The sequence below is a fragment of the Frieseomelitta varia genome, unplaced genomic scaffold (genome assembly GCF_011392965.1).
Source record: "Frieseomelitta varia isolate USP_RPSP 00005682 unplaced genomic scaffold, Fvar_1.2 scaffold_386, whole genome shotgun sequence".
Classification (NCBI taxonomy): Eukaryota; Metazoa; Arthropoda; class Insecta; order Hymenoptera; family Apidae; genus Frieseomelitta; species Frieseomelitta varia.
The window spans coordinates 204,889-225,986 of NW_025110130.1; the positions used below are offsets into that span (position 1 = coordinate 204,889).

General features: G+C 46.5%; 1 protein-coding gene across 5 annotated transcripts in view; it reads left to right on the forward strand.

Annotated features, from left to right (window-relative positions):
- LOC122531322 (AF4/FMR2 family member lilli) overlaps window positions 1-21,098 on the forward strand; it is a 171,524-nt gene that overhangs the window by 105,077 nt on the left and 45,349 nt on the right. For all 5 annotated transcript variants that reach the window (XM_043659137.1, XM_043659136.1, XM_043659138.1 and 2 more), the window contains 3 exons: window positions 2,633-2,692; window positions 12,384-12,479; window positions 14,063-14,108. In XM_043659137.1, the coding sequence (XP_043515072.1) occupies window positions 2,633-2,692; window positions 12,384-12,479; window positions 14,063-14,108 (202 nt within the window). The remainder of the gene's footprint in view (window positions 1-2,632; window positions 2,693-12,383; window positions 12,480-14,062; window positions 14,109-21,098) is intronic.

Consider the following 21,098-nt stretch of genomic DNA (forward strand, 5'->3'; position numbering starts at 1 on the left):
CTCTTGGCTCTGGCATAGTCGAGATAATTGATTCCCCTATTGGTCCTTCTCTCTCTCTCTCTCTCTCTCTCTCTTTCTTTTTCCTTCGTTTCTTTTTTCTTCTTTTTCCTACTTTACTGTCTTTGCTCACCGTTGACTCGTTCGTTCACCGGTCGTTCGCCGGTATCATCCGCGAAATTAGCTCGGGAATTACCCGTGACACTCGAGAGCATGTCGAAATCCCGAAGAAATGGGGATAACTAAATCGTTCATTAATTTCTCTGTTAAATATTTTTCTTTTTCACTCGTAGTGTCGTTTCATTGGTGACGTTTGACAGGTTCGCGACGGTGTCAGTTTATTATCCCTGCGGGCTGACACTTTATTATTCGTTTGGCCGGTGTCGGACACTTTATCGAGTCTGATAAATACACTTGATTTCTATCGATATAAAAATGGGACGTAAGGAAAACTATAATTTGCATAACCGTAAAAAATACACGTTCGGTGCCGTCTCGAACGTGTTGAACTGAAAGTTGTTCTGGTATTTATGGCCGGTAATTCACTCGACCGCTGTCACTGTACGCCAACGTAAACGACACGCGATCATTTCTCTGATCGCGAGATGTCTCTCACCCCGGTTTTTCCTCCTCGATTCCAGCCAGAGCGTCCTCCTTCTTCCGCAGTTTTTCACGTTTCATGCCCCGCTCGCGATTATCTCGTCTTCTCCCGGGTTCCCCTGTCGCCGTGTCCTCAGGCTAACAGTCGCCAGACTCCTCCCCAGCTGTTCCCGGTGCTCCGTTTCTCTTCCCCATCATTTTTCAGCTTTCCAGGTCCACGCATTTTCATCCATTGTCTCCGCGTTTTCCTCTCAGCAATGACTACTCAACGACGACGACTCGTTCGGTGGTAATGGGCGCCCGCGTCGTGCCCGGCCCGACTCGCTCTTTTCAACGAGAGAGTGTTGATTAATGATCGCTCGAGAGCTCTGTTCGTGATAAATCGCGAACAGAACTCGCACAAGCCCTAAACACCGCAGCGGTAGTTGCGTCGTTGAATTGCGATCGTTTTAATTAACAACGCGCGCGGCGGAATCTGCCACGTCCCGACTCGGTTATCCTCCTCCGTTTAACCTTTTGCGCTGGAACGTGCCACGCACGTCGACAATTTTTCAAAATTGCAATATTTCCTTAGTTTCAAGTATATTTAAGTATAATCCAGGCAAAACAAATAATAAATTTATTACTTCTCAATAATTTCTATACAGTGACATACCAATGAGTTCAAAAGAGAAAAAAAGCGACGATTTATTATATACGATTCGGTCACTCGTTATGGTCCGCAATCAGTTGCCAGCGCAAGTGGTTAACCTTTTGCGCTGGAACGTGCCACGCACGTCGACAATTTTTCAAAATTGCAATATTTCCTTAGTTTCAAGTATATTTAAGTATAATCCAGGCAAAACAAATAATAAATTTATTACTTCTCAATAATTTCTATACAGTGACATACCAATGAGTTCAAAAGAGAAAAAAAGCGACGATTTATTATATACGATTCGGTCACTCGTTATGGTCCGCAATCAGTTGCCAGCGCAAGTGGTTAACCTTTTGCGCTGGAACGTGCCACGCACGTCGACAATTTTTCAAAATTGCAATATTTCCTTAGTTTCAAGTATATTTAAGTATAATCCAGGCAAAACAAATAATAAATTTATTACTTCTCAATAATTTCTATCCAGTGACATACCAATGAGTTCAAAAGAGAAAAAAAGCGACGATTTATTGTATACGATTCGGCCACTCGTTATGGTCCGCAATTAGTTGCCAGCGCAAGTGGTTAACCTTGCGCTGGAACGACGTGCCACGCACGTCGAGAATATTTTATCTCAAAATTGCAATATTTTTTCAGTTTTAAGTATATTTAAGTATAATCCGGGCAAAACGAATAATAAATTTATTACTTCTCAATAATTTCTATCCAGTGACATACCAATGAGTTCAAAAGAGAAAAAAAGCGACGATTTATTGTATACGATTCGGCCACTCGTTATGGTCCGCAATCAGTTGCCAGCGCAAGTGGTTAACCTCTTGCGCTGGAACGACGTGCCACGCACGTCGAGAATATTTTATCTCAAAATTGCAATATTTTCTCAGTTTTAAGTATATTTAAGTATAATCGAGGCAAAACAAATAAATTTTTTACTTCTCAATAATTTCTATCTAGTGATGTCATACCGACGAGTTCAAAAGAGAAAAAAATATTTTTTCAGTTTTAAATGTATTTAAGTATAATCCAGGCCAAACAGATAATAGATTCATTGTTTCTCAATAATTTCTATCCAGTGATATACCGACGCGTTCGAAAGAAAAAGAAAGCGACGATTTATTGTATACTGTTCGGTCATTCGTTATGGTCAGCGAACCAGTTGCCAGCGCAAAGGGTTAATTCCACAGGCATTGCCCCGGAATCGGGAATTGTTGCGAACGATTTCGCGACAGGGGGGCAGAGAAAGAGAAAAGAAAATTTGTTTGGTCTTGGCAGCGACTCGTTCCTTTTCAACTTTCTCGTTTAACCCTTCCGGTTATTCTCGAGTCGGCTGCACAGTGATTCAGCTGACAAAACTGGGGAAAGTTGATAGAATTTTTCTTGCAGGGAACAAGTTCGAGGCCTGGCGCCGCCGAGAATTCGGCCGATGTGGAGAACATTCTAAAAGTAAGAGCTTCTTGCTTTTTTTCTTTGTGCTGTTTAATGTGTCCCAGGTCATGGGTGTCCAACCTTTTCGAAAAAAATTTGCCGAGGGTTTACATACTGTCCATCAGTTGAATCTAACCTATTATTATTACTTATGAGGATATGAACAGTTCATTAATATCTGGTTTGATAATGGCAATACGATAAGAGTATTTTCAACATGCTCATCTAAAGTTCTTCTTCTTATTTTATCTTTTGCGTATTTTATGCAGGAAAAAAATCTGGTCGCAAATATATAAATACACCCCCCCAAAATTTGATTACACAGTGTTGGTCACTTGGTTGGACACACCTGTCCTAGGTGGTTGCTTGTCGTTTCAAAAACCCCTCTTTTAAATTCATCATTGTCAGTTTTTTACGCTGAACTCGTAAGCAAGAACTTCATTCTATTTATCGCGCTACGCGGCCCATCTCTCGGTACGATTTCGCAACGATTGGCGGAAGGAGAACGGTTTCTACGAAGCCCACGTGATCGTTGTGGCCGTGTCACGTACTTGGAAGAGTATTGCGCGACGAACATCGAACTTCGCCTTTAGCCTGGCAATCGCTTGGAAGTTGGGCCTGGTCGATAAGCCAATTTTCTCGCCGATACAACGTTATCTCCGCCGCGGTCATATCGTGTGGCTGTCGTTCAACCGAATCGACCCGCCGTTTTGGTTTGGCCGTATCGGCTTTCGTCACCGGCCCGTTCACAATTTCGCACCCTGCACGGCGAACTTTCGTCGCCGGGTCGTTAATGGAGTCGGCGGCCAAACCTTCCAGTATTTTTCATTTCCCACCGCGGAGAACTCGCGGCGATCGATCTCGTGTGCCATCCTTCTCGTGCCCTTGAAAAATCTTTCCCCTTAATTCCAAAGAGGAGAAACGTGTTGGAACGATCGTGTTTCGCACCACGTTTCTATTAACGTAAGCGCGCGTATCCTTGAGGCGCGAGTTCGATTCGAAGCTATTTCGAGCTGGTAAATCCACGGACACACGGCCATGAAACTAATCGAAAGTTTGGCCAATAGAGAGCCGATAGAGGTTGATCGGTCGATGGTGGATGCTAGACGAAAAGTAGTCGGCTTTCCTTCTACCTCCACGCCCACGCCTGCGATGCACACGGTCGCGATGCACCGTGATTTTCAGCGAACGAGGAGAAGGAGTCAAAGGATCGCTCGGCGCGGCAGTCGCTCGAGGCACCTTTATAGCCATTGGCAAACAACGTTTGCCCGACGACCTACATCGAGTACCGACCACCAGGATGGGTGCGAAGGAGGGGGGGGAGGAGCGGGTGCGGAAGAGGTTCGAGGAGGAAGGTTATCGCGGAGAGAGCAAAGCTCTGAATTCTGTTCGTCCTTTCGAGTGGTCCTCGAGTCACGTGCCAGCGTGATTACCGGCAATCTCCATCGGCGCGCAATCGCCGCCGTTTCCGTTTAAATCAACACCGCAAAGCGAGACCTGCTGATCCTCTCCCGGGTTCTCTCGAGTTCTCCGCAATCGACCATCCGCTTCGTTACGTTACGCGTCTGCATAGTCTGCTGACTTCTCTCATCGATCGGTGACGGTAGTACGATGCTACTACTCGCGATGTTTCAATTCTTCATCGAGAAAGAGATAGATAGATAGAGAGAGAAAGAGAGATAGAATACCAGCTCTCGAAACAATTTGTCCCGTGTGTGTGTGTGTGTGTGTGTGTGTGTGTGTGTTTCGTGAACTCGATTTCATCGGCGCGGACAGCCGGGCTCGATACACGGTTGCAATCGGGCTGATAAACTGCCGGCTGACCCAGTTCTCTTCGTGAATAGAGAATAATGACGGCGCGGGAATAGCTGGCCCGCTCGTGGGAGTCTTGGAATCCGATCTTCCCGACTTCGCCCGACGCGAGACACGTTCGGTGTCGAACCGAAGTCTCCTCTCTCGTCGGAAACGCTCGCTATACTCGTTTTCGACTGGTCGATTGCCCGTATAACGAGATTTTCGCTTATATATAACGCTTTCTGGTCTCGGGATCGGTAAAAGCTCCAGCCTCCCCTCCCCCCTCCCGGTCGGGGTGTTAATTTATGGACACGCGGCTTAACGGCGATTATCAGCAAATTGATATTATTATCCGCGATATATATCGTGACACGCTCGATCGAATATCGAGATATACGGCGTGGTGCCAAGCGATGAAAATGTTCTCGCGCGTATCGGTGCTCCGTCGATTGATACCTGCTCCGCCATAGAGCTCGTGGGTGTTTTCCCTTTCGATCAAGTGGTTGGTCGTTCCGTTTCCTTCTCCTTGGGAATGTGGACTCGGGAATTCAGAAAATATTTGCACGCTGTTTAACGTATTTTGTTTTGCAGCATTTCTTTCATTTTATTTTTAACTTTATTGCCATCGACGGGCTAAATCCCTATTTATATAGTTGCACGATATGAAGACAACAATAAAAATAAAGTAATCAAGTTTATAAAATATTGCTAGGGATATTAAATTCAAACAAAGATACGTGTAAATGAATTTAGGCAGTCAGTTAGGATATATATATATATATATGACTCTAGAAAAGTTTGTAAAACGTTTATCACGCCGTCATATAATGGATCGTTTTCCGATTGTCGAGACGTTCGTGACCGCGTTCCCTTAATTCACGCCTGAACGTCGCTGCCAGGAATTTTTTTTATCGCGATACAAGCACGCCACCTTTTGCCACCTCTTACCCTTTCATAATCTATATCGGAATATTTTCTAACTCAATAGGGAGAAGGTTTTCAAAGCTTTCGAGATCATTCAGGGCGTCGAGAAATTTAACAATCTTCGTACGTGTCGCAGAATTATCTTCATCAATGTCAGAGCAACGCAACGCGTTATCCCCGGAACGTTGTCCGAAAAATCCGAGCAATCAAAGTTGACGTCAATTCGCGCGAAGAGTTTCGTTATCGTTAGAGTTTTGCCAGAGTAAAGAATGCACCGAGAGTGTACTTTGATAAAACGTTGTTTTGGCAACGAGGGCAGGCAAGAATATCGTTCCCGCGACGAGTTTCAACTTTCAACGCCCGACAGAGAAAGAGGAACGATGGTTCTCGCGTCGGCGACGAAAGGGCACGCGTCGTGGAAATTCGGAATGGAATCGATTCGCGCGTCTTTCCCTCGAAAACCGCCGTGTCTCCGTCGTTTCGTCGAATCGATATCTGCACACCTACTATCGCCGCGTGGTTAAACAAAGTTGAACAGAGAGACAGAGAGAAGCACAAGGATTCGAATCCTCCCTCTAGTCTGGCAGAATTAAAGAAACGGAGCACCGTCGAGCCGAGTCGATACGTTTCTCCGAGCTTTTCCACTTTCAGCGCGAATTTATGACGATACCGGCGGGGGCAGTCGTCGACTGGTTTTGCTAGCTTCGCTGGGTTCAACCGCCCCTTCCACCCGCGTTTTTCCCCTCCGTCCGCGTCGCATCCTCCTTCCTGTAGACCGGCAGCCTAGCCGTTTCGTATAGAAGCAGACCGTCGAGGCCCATGAATTATTCTCACGGCTCTGCCCGTGGGAAAATACGAGAGTTGCGCCAGTAGGCATCGTAAATGCGGCTGCTAATTGCGCTCGCCGCCGCCGACGACGACGACGACGACGACGACGACGACGACGACCGTTAACGCGGCTCCTGAATATCGCGTTCTTTCGCCACCGTTATCGCCCACCCTTCGTCTCGCGCGACTTTCCCCATCCCTTCGCTTTCCCGAGGGTCTCTTCCTCTTTCCGCCTCTGTTCGCCGATTAATCGGAAGATTTTCAGCTTCCATTACGGCTGACTGGCCGGATCCCGGACCCGCGGCTATATTTAGGCAAGCAAACTCTTGCCGGACGATCGCCGTTGCCGCAGCATCTCGCGCGTTCCAGCTTTTTCCAGCTTAAATTCGATTCCCGTGTAACCCCTATAAATCGCGGCTAATCCAGTTTTCGGCCGCGCGCACGGTCCACCGAGCTCCTCTCTTTCTCTCTATCTGTCTGAATTTCTCTCTCTCTCTCTCTCTCCTTCTCTCCGCGCCACATTCGATCGCCGATTCCGGTCGGAGCTCACGTTCTCTCGACGCGTTTTTTTTTCTCTTTTTTTTTTTTTTGCCCTCCCGCGTTATTCCGGCAGACCGTTCTTCCCCTCTTTAGTTCCGGTTCTCCATCCCCTGCAAGCACCGTCGGTTAACCGTGCAGCACGCCGAGAGAAGACAATTAGACCGAGTTAATAAGGTCAATTTGCGGTTGATCGAGTTAACTCGCAGCCAAATGCTTCGCAGAGTTGACTCTCTGATGCGCTCTCTGACCGGATCCTCGCGGAGATCTTACGAGAAAATTTCAGCTCGATGTGTCAGCTGCTACGCTGCGCTCCCTTTGTGTCATTCTCACGACGGATAAATTTGCGAGAACGAGATTTGTTTTTTTTTTTTGGTTTCTCTGAACACTGATAATGATTAAAATTAACCTCTTGCGCTGGAATGACGTGCCCAGGCACGTCGAGAATTTCTTGTTCCAAAATTGCAACATTTTCTCAGTTTTAGGTATATTTAAGTATAATCCAGACAAAATAAATGATAAGGTTATTACTTTTTAATAATTTCTATTCAGTGATATCATATAGCGACGAGTTCAAAAGAAAAAGAAAGCGACAAATTATTGTTCGGTCACTCGTTATGGTCGGCAGTCAGTTGCCAGCGCAAGTGGTTAATAGTTCGCACTAACCTGGACCAGAGATGTACGCTCTCTGATCTCTGTGACTGGTTCTATTGAAGATGAAAAGAGAGAGCTAATGTGTCTCTGAATATTAACAATAAATAAAATTATCACACTATCTGTGGGTTATAGCGTCAGCTAGGCTCATGCCTAGCGCGTGAAAATCAGTGAAAAATACACTTTTAAAAAACAGGTGATATCTTCAAAGCTAATAGTAAAAAATGTACCCAGAAACAGTGCAGATTATGTGCTGCATTCTGCACATTATTAATGCTCGACCCGTCTTTCGACGCCAGTTTGCGCCGATAGTGTGCTAAAATCGTTGGAACTAAAATTAATAGTCGTACTAACCCGAATGAGATGTACGCTCTCTGATCTTCGTGACTGGTTCTATCGAAGAGAGAGAGAGAGAGAGAGAGAGAGAGAAAACTAGTGTTTCTCCGAATACTAATAATAAGTAAAATCAAAATCGTTGGAAATAAAATTAATAGTTCGCACTAACCTGGACCAGAGACGATCTCTGTGGCTGGTTTTATCGAAGGGAGAAAGTTCTAGCGTTCGACGATTCCCGATAACAGTCCTCTCCGGAGGCTCCTCCGTTGCAATCGGCGTTACGTTACGAGATGGAAATACCGCTGGCGGTTCGGCGTCGTCTGTTTGTCCCAGGTAAATCGGCGGCGTCCGCCATCGAATGGAATATTCGACGAGGATAATATTTATCCAGGGAACAGATCCGAACCGGTTCGGAAAAACCGTTGGCTGAAATAAAGGATTCCATCGAGAGCGGCGGCGGGGGTGGCGTGTCGTAAATTCGCGGAGGGTTGGTCGCGCGGGATAAATAAAAGTAGCGGCGCGATGTATCCTCCGCGTGGAAATGGAATACGCGTTGAACGTGCCGATCGATCTGCGCCGCGGTGAATCGGTCCGTTTTTCAATCGATGGCCTCTCTCTCTCTCTCTCTCTCTCTCTCTCTCTCTCTCTCTCTCTCTCTCTTTCTCTTTCTCTTTTTCTCTGCCGGTCCATTAGGCGAGCGTAGGCAAACTCGTATCGCTACTCGTTGCTTAAGCTTCTCCCTGGCAGGAATCGGCCTTGCCCGTTTCCTTCGAGCGTTCACCACCGATCGTTCACTGACACAGGTTTCGATCCTCGCGCGATACAAAAAAAAAAAAAAAATAACGATTGCTTTCAATTTTTATGAGAAAAGTTGCAGCGATTCGATAAAATATACGGGTAAATGTTAGAAATAACGAATGGCGGGGGGGGGGGAGGGGGGGGATCAGATTCTCTAGGTTGATCCGAGTTCTTTCACCCCTTGTCCAAGTACGCTTTACTTTCGTAAATAGCCATAGACTGTGCCAATACATGCGATTTTCTTGGCTGGCTCGCTAGTCACGCTACCGATCGTCGAACCCTTTGTTCTCTCGCCTGTTAAGGATAAATAATTCAGCGACTGTCGCCGAGGACGGATTATCTTATTGTTTTCCGTCAAGTTTTCGGACAATCTCGCCACGATCCTCGTCCAAACTAGTTTCCAACGATCGAAGCGTTCTCCGGACGAGGAGTGGTAAATGAAATTCGATTATAAAACACGGAATAACTTTTTCTTAGGGAGTAACCACACGGGATTCGACTCGGGGGTCGAAACGTTTCGATCGGATCGGTTCTCTCGTTGCCGCGAATCCATTAGGCGGCTAGTGGAATCCCCATAACTCGCGGTGGCGTTTCGTGTTCACGAGGAATAAAGCGGCCGGCCGCGAGTGTAACTGGTTCGCACGAAATGGTAGGTGGCGCGGATAGGGTGACTCAGCCCCCGGAGAATTCTCTCTCTCTGCTCTTGGCAAACGTGTCGAGTCCTTTTTCGTTTGGACCTGGTGTGTGTGTGTATGTGTTTGTGTGTGTGTGTGTCGTCGGCGCGGCGTTGTGTGGCTATGGTCGTCGAGCTGGTCGGCGGGATGCAAATGGACGATTTCGTACGCGAGTCACGCGTGTCTCGAAGCTGCACACGGCCGAGCGAGAATAATAAGTCGCGATTAACGACACCGGTTCGTTTCGTTTCGTTTCTTTTACTCTCTTACTCTTTTACTCTTTTCTTTTCTTTCTTTAGTATTTTCCCTTCTCTCTCTCTCTCTCTCCCCGTTTGCGTTCCTACCCCTGAATCGACAACAGGGTCAACATGTGAGTTGCATCTTCGATTTTGGCCCTGATTTTCTCTCCTCCACGGATCGCGGAGATTCACGCACGATTTAATTAACCGACGTTCTCGCGAGTTATCGCTACTGATGTTCATTTCGTTCACTTGCGAGATCGAGTCCCGTTAACCCGTCTACGGGCCCGAATATTTTCTCACGACTGTAGAAAAATTTATGTAACGTGAAATCGGGAAATATCTGTCTGTGCTGTATCTGCAGATTAACAAAGTTGAATTCAACAGTTTCAACTTTGAAGCAACCTTTGAACACGTTTTATTATGACATTTTTGTTATAACGAGCACGTTTTCTTTGAAGTAACAACAAGCTGTGCACTCGTGTGTATGAAAAGCTCAAGCATGGAATTCCATAAAACAGTTTACGCTTGGCGTTAAACATAGATATACGTTTCGAACGTTTTATTATTTTCTTTTCCTTTTTAAACTTCTTTCCACCCCTTGGTTTTTTGCCGCTTCGCCTCTTTTACCGAAAGTGTTGCATTTCTCCTCTTCTAATTGTTTTATCTACAATTTTTCTTGCTTAACAAACACCGCGGATAGAAGAAAAAATAATGACAATTGCGTGAAACATGGTGCGAAAACATTTACCTTGATATTTACAGCTGATAACTAAGCACGTTATCGAAAAAAGTCGCTCAAGAATACGTGACAAGATGTACACGCCACAATTTTGAAAAGGAATTAAATTATTTAAGGAAATAGTGCGCGACTTGAAAGTTGCACGAGATCATCCCATAGAGGGTTAAATTTGGTTTTTTCGGCGATGGTCGACGAGATCGGCACGGCGACGGGCGTCAATTACGTGACGTGACGTGACGGCTCGCGTGAACGGCCGAGGGCCGGATTCTCGTTCGGCGGGAAAAATGTAGAGCGGAAAAATATCGGGACGTTAACTGGCAACGATGGTTCTGGCCGTTCGTTTCCGCTCGAAGGATAACGCTGCCATTCCCGTTCACCGTTATATTCACGACGCGCCGCGTTACATTATGCATGATCGTCGAGCGATCCCGTCGTCGAGCGGCCGTGCGTTGTTCTTTTTTCGCAGGACAATCCGTACATCCCCGTGCGTATATGCAATATTTCCGCGCGTCTGTGTTTTTCTCCCCGTGTGGATTTCCCGAACCCGCCGCAACGGAGAAAACGCACAATTCCAACGTTGTTTCGGACGTGGGTTTCAAAGTTGCAAACAACGTACTACGTCACAGCTGTTTTCTATCGTCGATCTTTTTGTTCACGAAGGAAGGAAGGAGAACGATTCTCCTCGTTGGGCTACGAGTCAATTATTTCAAACTTACCTCTCGACGAAACTGGTCCAAGTTTGCAGCAAGGTGACGACGAGACTCGTTTCGTTTACGCGAGCGAGTACGCGGTGCTTTTAATTAAGAACTTGGGCGCCATTTCTCTGAAAAAGAATTTCGCACATATCGAAAGTTTTGCTCACCTAAAGTACAATTACGCGCTCTGTTAATTAATAGTGTGCCCAATGTCCACCACTAGCGATCATTCTTTGAACACGAGGAGGACCAACTCTATGGGCGGACTTAAAATTTCGTTCGCAATTGGAGTAATGTCGTCTTCACTGACGAATCCTCTTTTTTCGCATGATAATTTCCTATGGTCAAACGATCCATGGAAATCCAATTGTTCAGAAAACTGTCAGATATAACAATAAAAGTGTACGCTTGGGGTTTCTTTAACCCTCGCGGATTTGGGACCTTTTTAAAGTTTGTAAAACACCGAAGTTTAACCTCTTGCGCTGGCAACTGATTGCGGACCATAACGAGTGACCGAATCATATACAATCGTTGCTTTTTTTTTCTCTTTTGAACTCATTGGTATGTCACTGGATAGAAATTATGAAGAAGTAACAAACTTGTCATCTGTTTACACCTGGGGTTACATTTCGATATACTTGAAACTGAGAGAATGTTGCAATTTGGGCCAAAGGATCCTCGATTCTTGCGTGGCACGTCATTCCAGCGCAAGAGGTTAACGAAGGAAACTTCAAGAAGATCCCAATTCGATTCCATCTCGAAGCAAGCGTCGAAGAGTATCAAGAGTGTACTCAGAGAAGCAGCGTCCACGTTTTTATCAAACAAGATGGAACCGCGGGAATGAACGAACAGTCAATAGAGAGAGGGAGACCCTCGGGCCGGTTTCTCGGTGAAATTTTCGCGGGCTCGCATAATTCGTGGCGTGGCGCCGCGGTAAACAAGCCCTGTCGTTTTGATCGTAGGAAGAATATAAGCACAGCGAGGTGAAGAGAGGCTTTTGTCTCTCGTGGTTCTTTGTTCGCCCTCGACGGATGTCTCGACGGGTCAATGAATCGGTCCCGACGATTCGCCCGGTGGAAATGCGTTTCGTTGAGGCCGCGCGCGCTTGGTGCCGATGCATCAGACTGCATTGTTCGCGTGTTTGCGACTTCCACTCGGTTCCCTGTGCTCCGATGCACGCTTGCTCGCGCTAATACTTGCTTGGCGCGTGCATTTGCTGTCCACGGACCCACTATGCGTCAATAGACACCAGTTTTTCGAGTTTCACCTGCCAACTGCCCTTCGAATTCGTGGTCCAGACACGCAAAACTGCTCCGAGCCGTTGCTACTGACACGATTGCGTTCGAATTTTGGTTCATCTTGGCGCGTCTTTGCTTTTGCTTGTGCTTTCACCCCCTTCGAGTCGCGTTTCGAGGATGAATCGTGATTGCGCGACCACCACGTCGAGTATGAAAACTCTTAACTGACGATCGATCTCCTCTGTTTCAGGAAATGACCATGCCGCCCACACCTCTGACGGCTATCGCCCAGACGCCGAGGAAAGAACTCGAGTCAAAGTTCACGTTCAATCCAATGCTGGCAAAGGTGAGAGTTCGCTCCTATTCCGTTCGATTGTCGAGATCGATCGTGACAGTGGTCGGGGAAACATACACGTGGCGGTGAATACACCTGTCACCTCCATTTACGCGAGTAGATTGTAATTTATGCGATGATGCTTTTTTTTTTTACACACGATATCGATTCACGTGGTCAGAAAATATATTTCACTAGAATTCGCAAGTGTAACAGTAACAGCAACACGCTGTGCGTTTTGTTTTCTACGAGTTGTGACGTTCAAATTTATGAAAACTCGGCGAAAGACGACGAGTTTGAGAACAAATCCGTCCGAGAGGAAAGATTGACATTAACAATGAAAATGAAGTCGAACTCCCGAGTATTTCAAGCGGCGAGAATAATGAGTTTCGATTGTTTTGACGTAGCGAATAAAATTTACTTCTGTTTTCTGTCATGAACGTCGTCATCATCATTATCATTGGTTTCTTTTTTTTCCGTTAACCTGCGTGAAATAAATATGCATGTCTACAACTCGTACCAGCGTTTCCTTCCAATATTTCCTCTTTTGTACCGATAAATTTTTCATTCGCGTAAAACGAATCCACGTGGAACGGATACTGCGCGTAAATGGAGATACACAGTTATGTGTACGTCACACACACATACGTGGAATAATTCAACGATTTTCGATGAGATAATAATTCGATAATTACGCTCGATCGCGTAAAAGCGTTGAGCGTGGTTACTCGGTGTTGCGCGGTGCGTCGCGTGAAATCGAACGATCGAGTGGGAAGCAGCTGGCAATCTCGCGTGGACGCGTATCGATCGTGGAAACATTTCGAATTGTATCGAGCGGGCCGAGAAGCGTTTCGTGCCACTTGGCACTGTGTCAAGAAGCTCGCGCTCGCCGAGACGGACGCCTTTCGTTGCGGATAAATCGGCTTTCGCGCAACGCCCGCGTGCCCGTTCTAGAAAACCCGACCGACGAACGCTGAAACGGCCCGTTGAAACGCGGAATTTCGGTTGCGGCTCCTCGCGGCTCGCTGTGAAAGCCGTTTCGGCGACGAACGCGAGTCCGATCGATCGATCGCCGCCGCCACCGCCGCCGCCGCCGCCGCCGCCGCCGCCGCCGCCGCCGCCGTTTTCGAGGTTGGCGAGCTCCAAGCTTTCGTGCCACTTGGCTTCGTGTCAAGAGTTTTGTGCTCTTCCCAATGTTGTTTCGTCTCGTTTCGTTTCATTTCATTTCGTTTCGTCTCGTTGTTTTCTCTCGTCAAGGATGAGGAGAAACACGCGTCGAGAAAGTCGGAAAAACGAGCCGCGAGAGATCAACAGTCTTTTGGCGAGAAACGCATCAATTTCGCGTCTCTTTCTTTTTTTTCTAAAACCGAACCCGCACGCGTGACACTCTTTGCTCAGCTGGTTATCGACACGATTAATCGAAATTCGTCAATTTGTTTCGTCGATTTTTATCCTTTGCGACAAAACCGTTCGAACAATTTCGGATCGAAACCAGATCTCTCGACTGCGAGTAGACAAAGCTCGAACAGCAAAGTTCGTAGCTCGTTCGATATTATCGGTCTCGACTAATCATGGTTTCTTTTTTCTCTTTGCAGTTGACCGAAGTGACGCCGCAGGAAGCCACGAAGCCTCCTCAGCCCCGTAAGTAAAGTTTCCATATTATGTCGTTCGCCTCTTGGTTTCGGGGTAATCCCCTGTCGAGTGAAAATGCTCGATGGCACGATCAAAGACGGGAATCCTGTTACGCGTTCTACCTCCGCGGTGCATCGGGAAGCTATCCCATTACGAGACTGACGATAACAAGCCTCTTAATATCGCCACAGCTAACCCCTCGAAGCAGCGAATGTTCGAAGGCCTCCGGTGTCGACTACCCTGTCGCCTTTTCTACGTGATTTCGCGTTAGTTATCGAACCGTGTTCCTCAGCGCAGGATTCGGGATCCACGTTGAGGATGCTCGTGTCTTCGTTACATCGTAACAGTTGTTTGCGTACTATTATACTCACTGTTGAAATCGATCACTGGGAAGATAAGTCGTTTTCGGCCATTGACAAAGATCAATCCAAGTCACATTACGTTTATTGGCCCTGGACCAAGGCCAGAGAAACTGATATCCCCTACACTTTAGAATACTTCGTTCCACCTCGTTCCACGGTTTGCAACGTTCGTTTTGCAAAAATTTCATGAAAAAAAAAAAAAAAGAAAAATAAACGGAAAAGAAAGTGGCACGCGTTTATCCCGAGGGTTGATTTGACGTTTGTCGTCCGTTCGCGCGATCAAGAGATCGGCGAAACAAGCCGAGTTTCATTGTCTCACTGTTCGCAGCCGCTCGGTCGACGCTCGGATATTTCGGGACAGTTTAATCCCGTTTCCCGTTTCTTTTTCAAATTCTTTTATCCCATTTTATTTCGCTCTGGCCTTTGCATGCGGTGACGAAACTGCGGCGTACTAATTTAATCGTTGCGCGCTGCGTTCTTCTTCTTTTTTTTTTTTTTTTTTTTNTTTTTTCCTTTTTGTTTCCAACCGGCGAATCTCGTATTATTCTTTTCAACGAGAAATATTTTCATAAAACCGCGGTGGAATTATTTGCGCGACGGCGGCGTTGTCCCCACCTCCGTCCCGGTTCGAAACAAAGTAGCGCGCGGCCTATGAAAAAAACCTGTGGATTCATTGCGATCCGCAAAAAGCCCCGAACGTCAATTTGCTGTCGCGTTTCGCAGTCACTGACCTTTCCCATTAACTCACCGTCCGGGGAAATTTATATTTGACTCTCGGGCCGGTCGCGCGTACACGGTCGCGCGCGGACAGAGAAATATAGATATGTATACCGTGCAACGCGTAAAATTTACGTTACACCGGCTCCGACTTCGATAACTGTTTACCTCAAACACCTAAAGAGTGGCTTATTTCTTCCTTTTTTTTTTTTTTTCGAGCGACGAGTAAACCTGTCCACCAGAAGCGTGACCGGTTCTTGAGATTTACGCAGTCATAGAAACTGAAATAAAATCATTTTTCACTCTTTCGCGTGACTCGATTCGTCGATACATTTCTTTCGTCACCGTTGTCGTTTTTTACGAAATTGAGCGGTGGCTTATTGAAATTGCACAAATTACACGTACACAATCTTGCGATGAGTACTGTATACAGTGTAACAAAAATAGTACAACACGAAATATAAATTGTACACAATACATACAGTAATTACAAGTTCTTGTATTTGCAATAAATGCAATGAATATAATATAATTACAATGAATATTTATATTTGGAACAAGTGTTACAATGGAATACATACAAAACAATCATTTATAAACACAATAAACATTTATACGATAAAGACTCTGTCGATATAACTAATATACTAATTGTACTACAGTTCGTAATACTTAACTAATAATTCACGATAAATACTGAATATTAAATAATAAAAGTGTTTCAAGATTTTAGCGCGGTATACACTGTGTCTAATCTAACGCTGTTCGTTAGAAATTTTGAGATTTACTCTCTGAGAAAACGTCGATCGTTTGAAAAAAATTAGTTTCTCTAACTTACCGTGGGATACCTTTGACACTTAAAATTCATTTCGAGCCGATCGCGAGAAAACGAGAGAGAGAGAGAGGAGGCAAACTTCGGCAATTTTTAATTTACGGACAAGCGCAGAGAGACGCTGGTCCGTAAGTTTCGCATTTACGTAATGCGTGCGCGCGCCGCCAACTTTTTATCGGGGGTGGTTCGTTGTTTGTTTGCGAAAATTCAAATATTTATTTAGCTTCCGCTGCTGACTCTTTGCGCCGGCGACTGAGGCTCTCGCGTCCAAAACGGGGGTCCGTCGTGGAAAAAAAAAAAAAAAAACGGGGAATCACGCCGGATTGTCCGAGGTCCGGGGCAAAAACCTGTGGATTCATTGATATTCGAACGTTTCTAAACGACGCGGGCGCGGCAGCGGGGGTTGAAACTCGACAGAGAGAAAGAGAGAGAGAGAGAGAGAGAGAGAGAGAGAAGCAAGGGATACTGTTTCATGAATTAACCATCCGACGTGGCGCCTCTCCCTTCCGTTTGCCGTCGATGCTCGAATATACACTCCGGCCGCCACTTTACCCATCGCCGTTACAAGCGCGCGTATTTTCCACCCCCTTACTGTCCTCACGCCGGGCCGCGCTGGAACTGAGAATTCGTTGCTCGCTGGGTAAATTTGAGTTTGCCTTATCACGCGCGTTAAACCGATTTCGCGGCTTTCGCGCGCCTCTGTTCGCCGAATTCCACCCCATTTCGCGCAATTTTCATCCTGTTAGCCCCGCGTCTCGATTCTCGTGTTAGTCTCTGGTCTGTCTATGTTGAATAGATACACGTTCGACGCAAACGAGAAACGCAAATATACGTTTGCAAAATTATATTCCAAAATTATATCGCGCAAGAGGGTTGACACTGAAAGATATCGATAATAGAACGATGGGAGCAGCCAAGCGAGAAGTCGCACGCGACTGCAATCTCCGCGAGCCGGCTCGTGGATCGTTCGGGACTCTTGAGGAACGACTGGCAGAATCTAATCTCGGAATCTGCCGCTTCCGGTTCCCCCCATTTCGCCTCCTAATTTACCTCGGCGGTTGGTGTATTTCTCTCCGGCCAGCCAGTTCCTGCCCTGTCGGCGGAAGCGGCGAAACGCCCACCGGCACGGACACCAGCCGCGTTTAACCTCTTGCCCTCTCCCCCCTTCCCCTCCTTTCCTCCGAACGTGCCAGTGGCTTCTTCTTTATCAGGGAGAACGGGACTCGAGGACGTCTCGAGCTGATTAAGAGGAGGGAACGCGTTAACCGCGTCGGAATTGTAATGCGCGTGCCTCCGACCGCCTCCTACCAGTGGCACGCTTCCGCGCGGAATTCATCCACCTGTGCTCTTCACACCGTCTCTGCCTCTCTCTCTCTCTCTCTCTCATGCACACGTACACTGTGTAGGTGTTAACGAGCGAGGGCGTGATCGCGTGACCGACGACCTTTAGCCGTGACGTGACGACCGTGCCACGGCAAAAAGGGCCCTTTCCACGTTCGTTCTCGACCGTGACGTTTGACTTTCGATGATGTTCGCCAAACTCTCGACCTTTTCGTTTCAATTTCTTTCTCTTCATCAACAACGGTGCTGCAACAACGTAGATTTGCGCTAACGAGTCTAAAGATACTTCTCTCGCGAGACTCTCCAGTTCTTTCCCTCTCCTTTTTTATTTTTTATTTATTTTTTCTTTTTTTTCTCAAACAGTTGAACGATGCTCTCGGACAGTAACTCTCAGAAGCAAGAAGTATCCATTTGCGAGAAATACTCTCGAGTGCAACTACTCGCAACTACAGTTCTAACTCTCCAATAGAAAAGTACCAAACGATCAAGGTGATCATCGCGTCGCAAACGCTGAGAGTGTTCGTATTTGTCCCGATTGTCGCTAAACGATCGATATCTTTGACAAGTCGAAGCGTTCCAACCTGTACATTGTCTCGTTACGTAATAGAGAATAGCTTGGGAAATTTATGTCGTAATAATAAAGTTCGTAGACGCTCGGTCGTATGAAATTGGCAGCTGAAAAGAGCACGATTACTTCCGCGGCTGCGGCTGGATTCCCTTTTCCATCGAAAGTCTGTCTACAGTCGACTGCGAAAACTCTGCCGGTGTGTTTCCTGTCCACTTTTCCTCGTCTACGCGCGAGGATGTGCGAGTGACAGCGAGCGCGAAGACACGGGGTGGTACGGGGTTTCCCGTACGCCGAACATCACAAAACGCCGAAGCGTATCGCCGTTTTCTTCTTTCAACTGGTAGCCTCAATCGGCGGTCTGGTTGCGTCACAGTGGCTGGCTCGTCGATATTTTTCCTTTCTCACGCGACTTACTCGTTTCCTGGTCCTTCTGTGCGCCTCTCCTCTCTCTCTGCTCTCTCTTGCCCGACGTGTCGCCTCGATACGCCGAGAAGAATGAACGAGAATGGGAGAACGGCCAGACGTGAAGGTGGGTTTCCATGGGAACGAACCGCGGGTTCCGTGGGTTCTATCGAGCCGGATCGAGCCAGGACATTCTCTCCGATCGACGTCTTTCTTCTGTTTGTCGGCGTGTCCTAGGTCAAGTAATATCGCGCCGCGCTCTATTGTCACAGTGCTCGGTGAAACGTCGGCACGCTTGGCCCTTCTGTTTCCGTTTTTCTTCTACCCGAACGGACGGCCGTGTTTTGCTCGATGCTATCAATTTCTCTGGTATTCCTCTCCGAAACGAACTACGTACTTTGAAACTAGTCGAGAGAATGGAGTCGCGAATTTTCAAGGGCTTGTCATACGGTTCGAAAGGTTCGCGGAATTTATTTATAAAAAATTGCTCGCGTACGGACGTTAATCGTCCTCTGGCTTCTCTTTATTCCCCGAAATGGAAAATATCACGCGGTGACAGCATTTTGCATTCTCGTGGACAGCGAAAATCGACGAGAATGATAAGGGAGGCGAGTACTTTGTGGAAGGTGACATCCTAAAATTTGGACGTAAAATAATTACGAGAGCTATTTTACACGTATATAGATGAGTAGAGAAAAAGTTCGTATCTTCTAACACGAAACAAAGTTCTCACAAACGTGTTAAATATCGAGAAATTAATAGTGTAAAGTTATAAACGACTTTTTGTTTTGGATGAAATCGGGTTGTAAGAAAATCAGGACACATTTGAAAGAGCACTGTACGAGTATATATGATAGAGTAATATACGAAAGAGTAATTCTTTAACCACGTTGCGCTGGCAGCTGACTGCGGACCGTAACGAGTGACCAAACCGTGCATAACAATTCGTCGCTTTCTTTTTTGACCTCGTCGGTATGATATCACTGGATAAAAATTATTGAAAAGTAATAAATTTATTATTTCTTTTGCTTAAATATATATATATATATATATATATATATATATATATATATATATATATATATATATATATATATATATACTTAAAATTGAGAAAAATGTTACAATGTTGGAACAAAAAATTCTCGACGTGCGTAAGAGGTTAAAACAAAGGACCCATGTTTGTTCTTCAAGACTTTCTTTCGTTATAGTTATAATTAAAACAGGCCCCGAGATAAAATTTCCCGTCGCTGGTACCGACAATAAGATCACCGAATGCGAGGGACTCGCTTTTTTGGAACCCCGTGTGTATTAATCAATCAGACAGCTTTGCTTCACCCGTTCGGTGCTAAGATGTTGCGCCGCGGCAGCAAAGAAATTTATCGAACAGTGACGGGAAAGAGGTTGAAACGGCGCGCTAGGGACTCGCGAGAATTGTACTCGGTCGAAGTTTTCATTAGTACACCAGGGCCGATAAACTCGCGAAGACTTCGCCGGCTTGTCCGTGGGATAATCGCAGTAATTATCCATGGACCGATCTGCCTCGAATACCGCGACAGGGAATTTCAAGTTTGCGGTAGTAACTCCGCCGGTACCATCGCCGGTGCGCGGCAATTCCCCTGACATTAATTATTGAAATCGCCCCCGGCAGTAGTCCTCTCCGTTCCGTATTTCTCTGTCCTTCTTTCTCTCTTTCTCTCTCTCTCTCTCTCTCTCTCTCTCTCTCTCATCTGCTATATATACATACACCACGTCTTCTGTTTCTCCACTTCGTCTCGTTTCGCCTGATTTTCCTCCCATCCTCGTTGTCTTCGTCGTTCCTCGTTTCGTTCTCGTTTCGTCCTCGTTTCGTCCTTCGTGGCTGGTTCAGCGGAGCCGCTCTCTCTCAGTCTCGTTTTCTAGTTCGAAGCACAAGTCCCTTGGGCGAAGTTCGCCCGAGAGAAGCAGACACAGGCCGCCCCGTCACTTAATATTCAATCGTTCAGCCGCGTCTTGTCGCTGGTGGCTCGCGACGAGAACAAACGACACCGATAAATTAATATCGCCCCGAACGTGTGTAGGGGCTTCTGTTCCCTCGTTCTTCCTCGCGCGATCACGATCATTCTGTAACGTGTCATCTCGCCGTGATATTTCGACCATTGAATCGACGAAAACGCGGCTCTAAAAAACGCCAATACCGGCGACGAAACTCTAACGAGCGATTTAATCCGTTCCGCTGATCTTCTGTCCCTCGGAGGGAAGTATCGTTATCAGTCACCGGTTACGATACGATATCGGTGTGGGAAAACTTGCGAGAAAGTAGCACGCGCAATCGGAGGGATTCGTTAACTCGTTCCCAATTCGCGTTGATAAAACCACGGAGCCAAAGGATAGGAGAGAAATATGTTCGAGAATCACGAACGATTGGTCAGAGGATCGTGAATCGATGACGTTGTAACTTTATTGGAGAGAACAGCCGGTTAGCTAGCTGTCCATCTGCCATGTCAATGTAGTCAGCTGTTCCCACCTCACTTTTATCAGTGTTACGCTCCTTTTTATCGCGATACCTCGTCATCGCAGCGCTCGTAAACGCGTAGCTCTCCGAGGCGAAACGACCTCGTAAAGTGCGTATCGATACGTGGTTTTCTGCTGCTTACGAAATCGTGGAAAAACAGTCATCGTGTTTCTTTCTCCTCTCTTAGATATAGGTGAAACGTGGACCTGTGTCCAAACGTGTCGCGATAAAGTCCGCGGGCGCCGTTTCAACGTTTGTTTGTTTCAACAACTTGCAACGACGA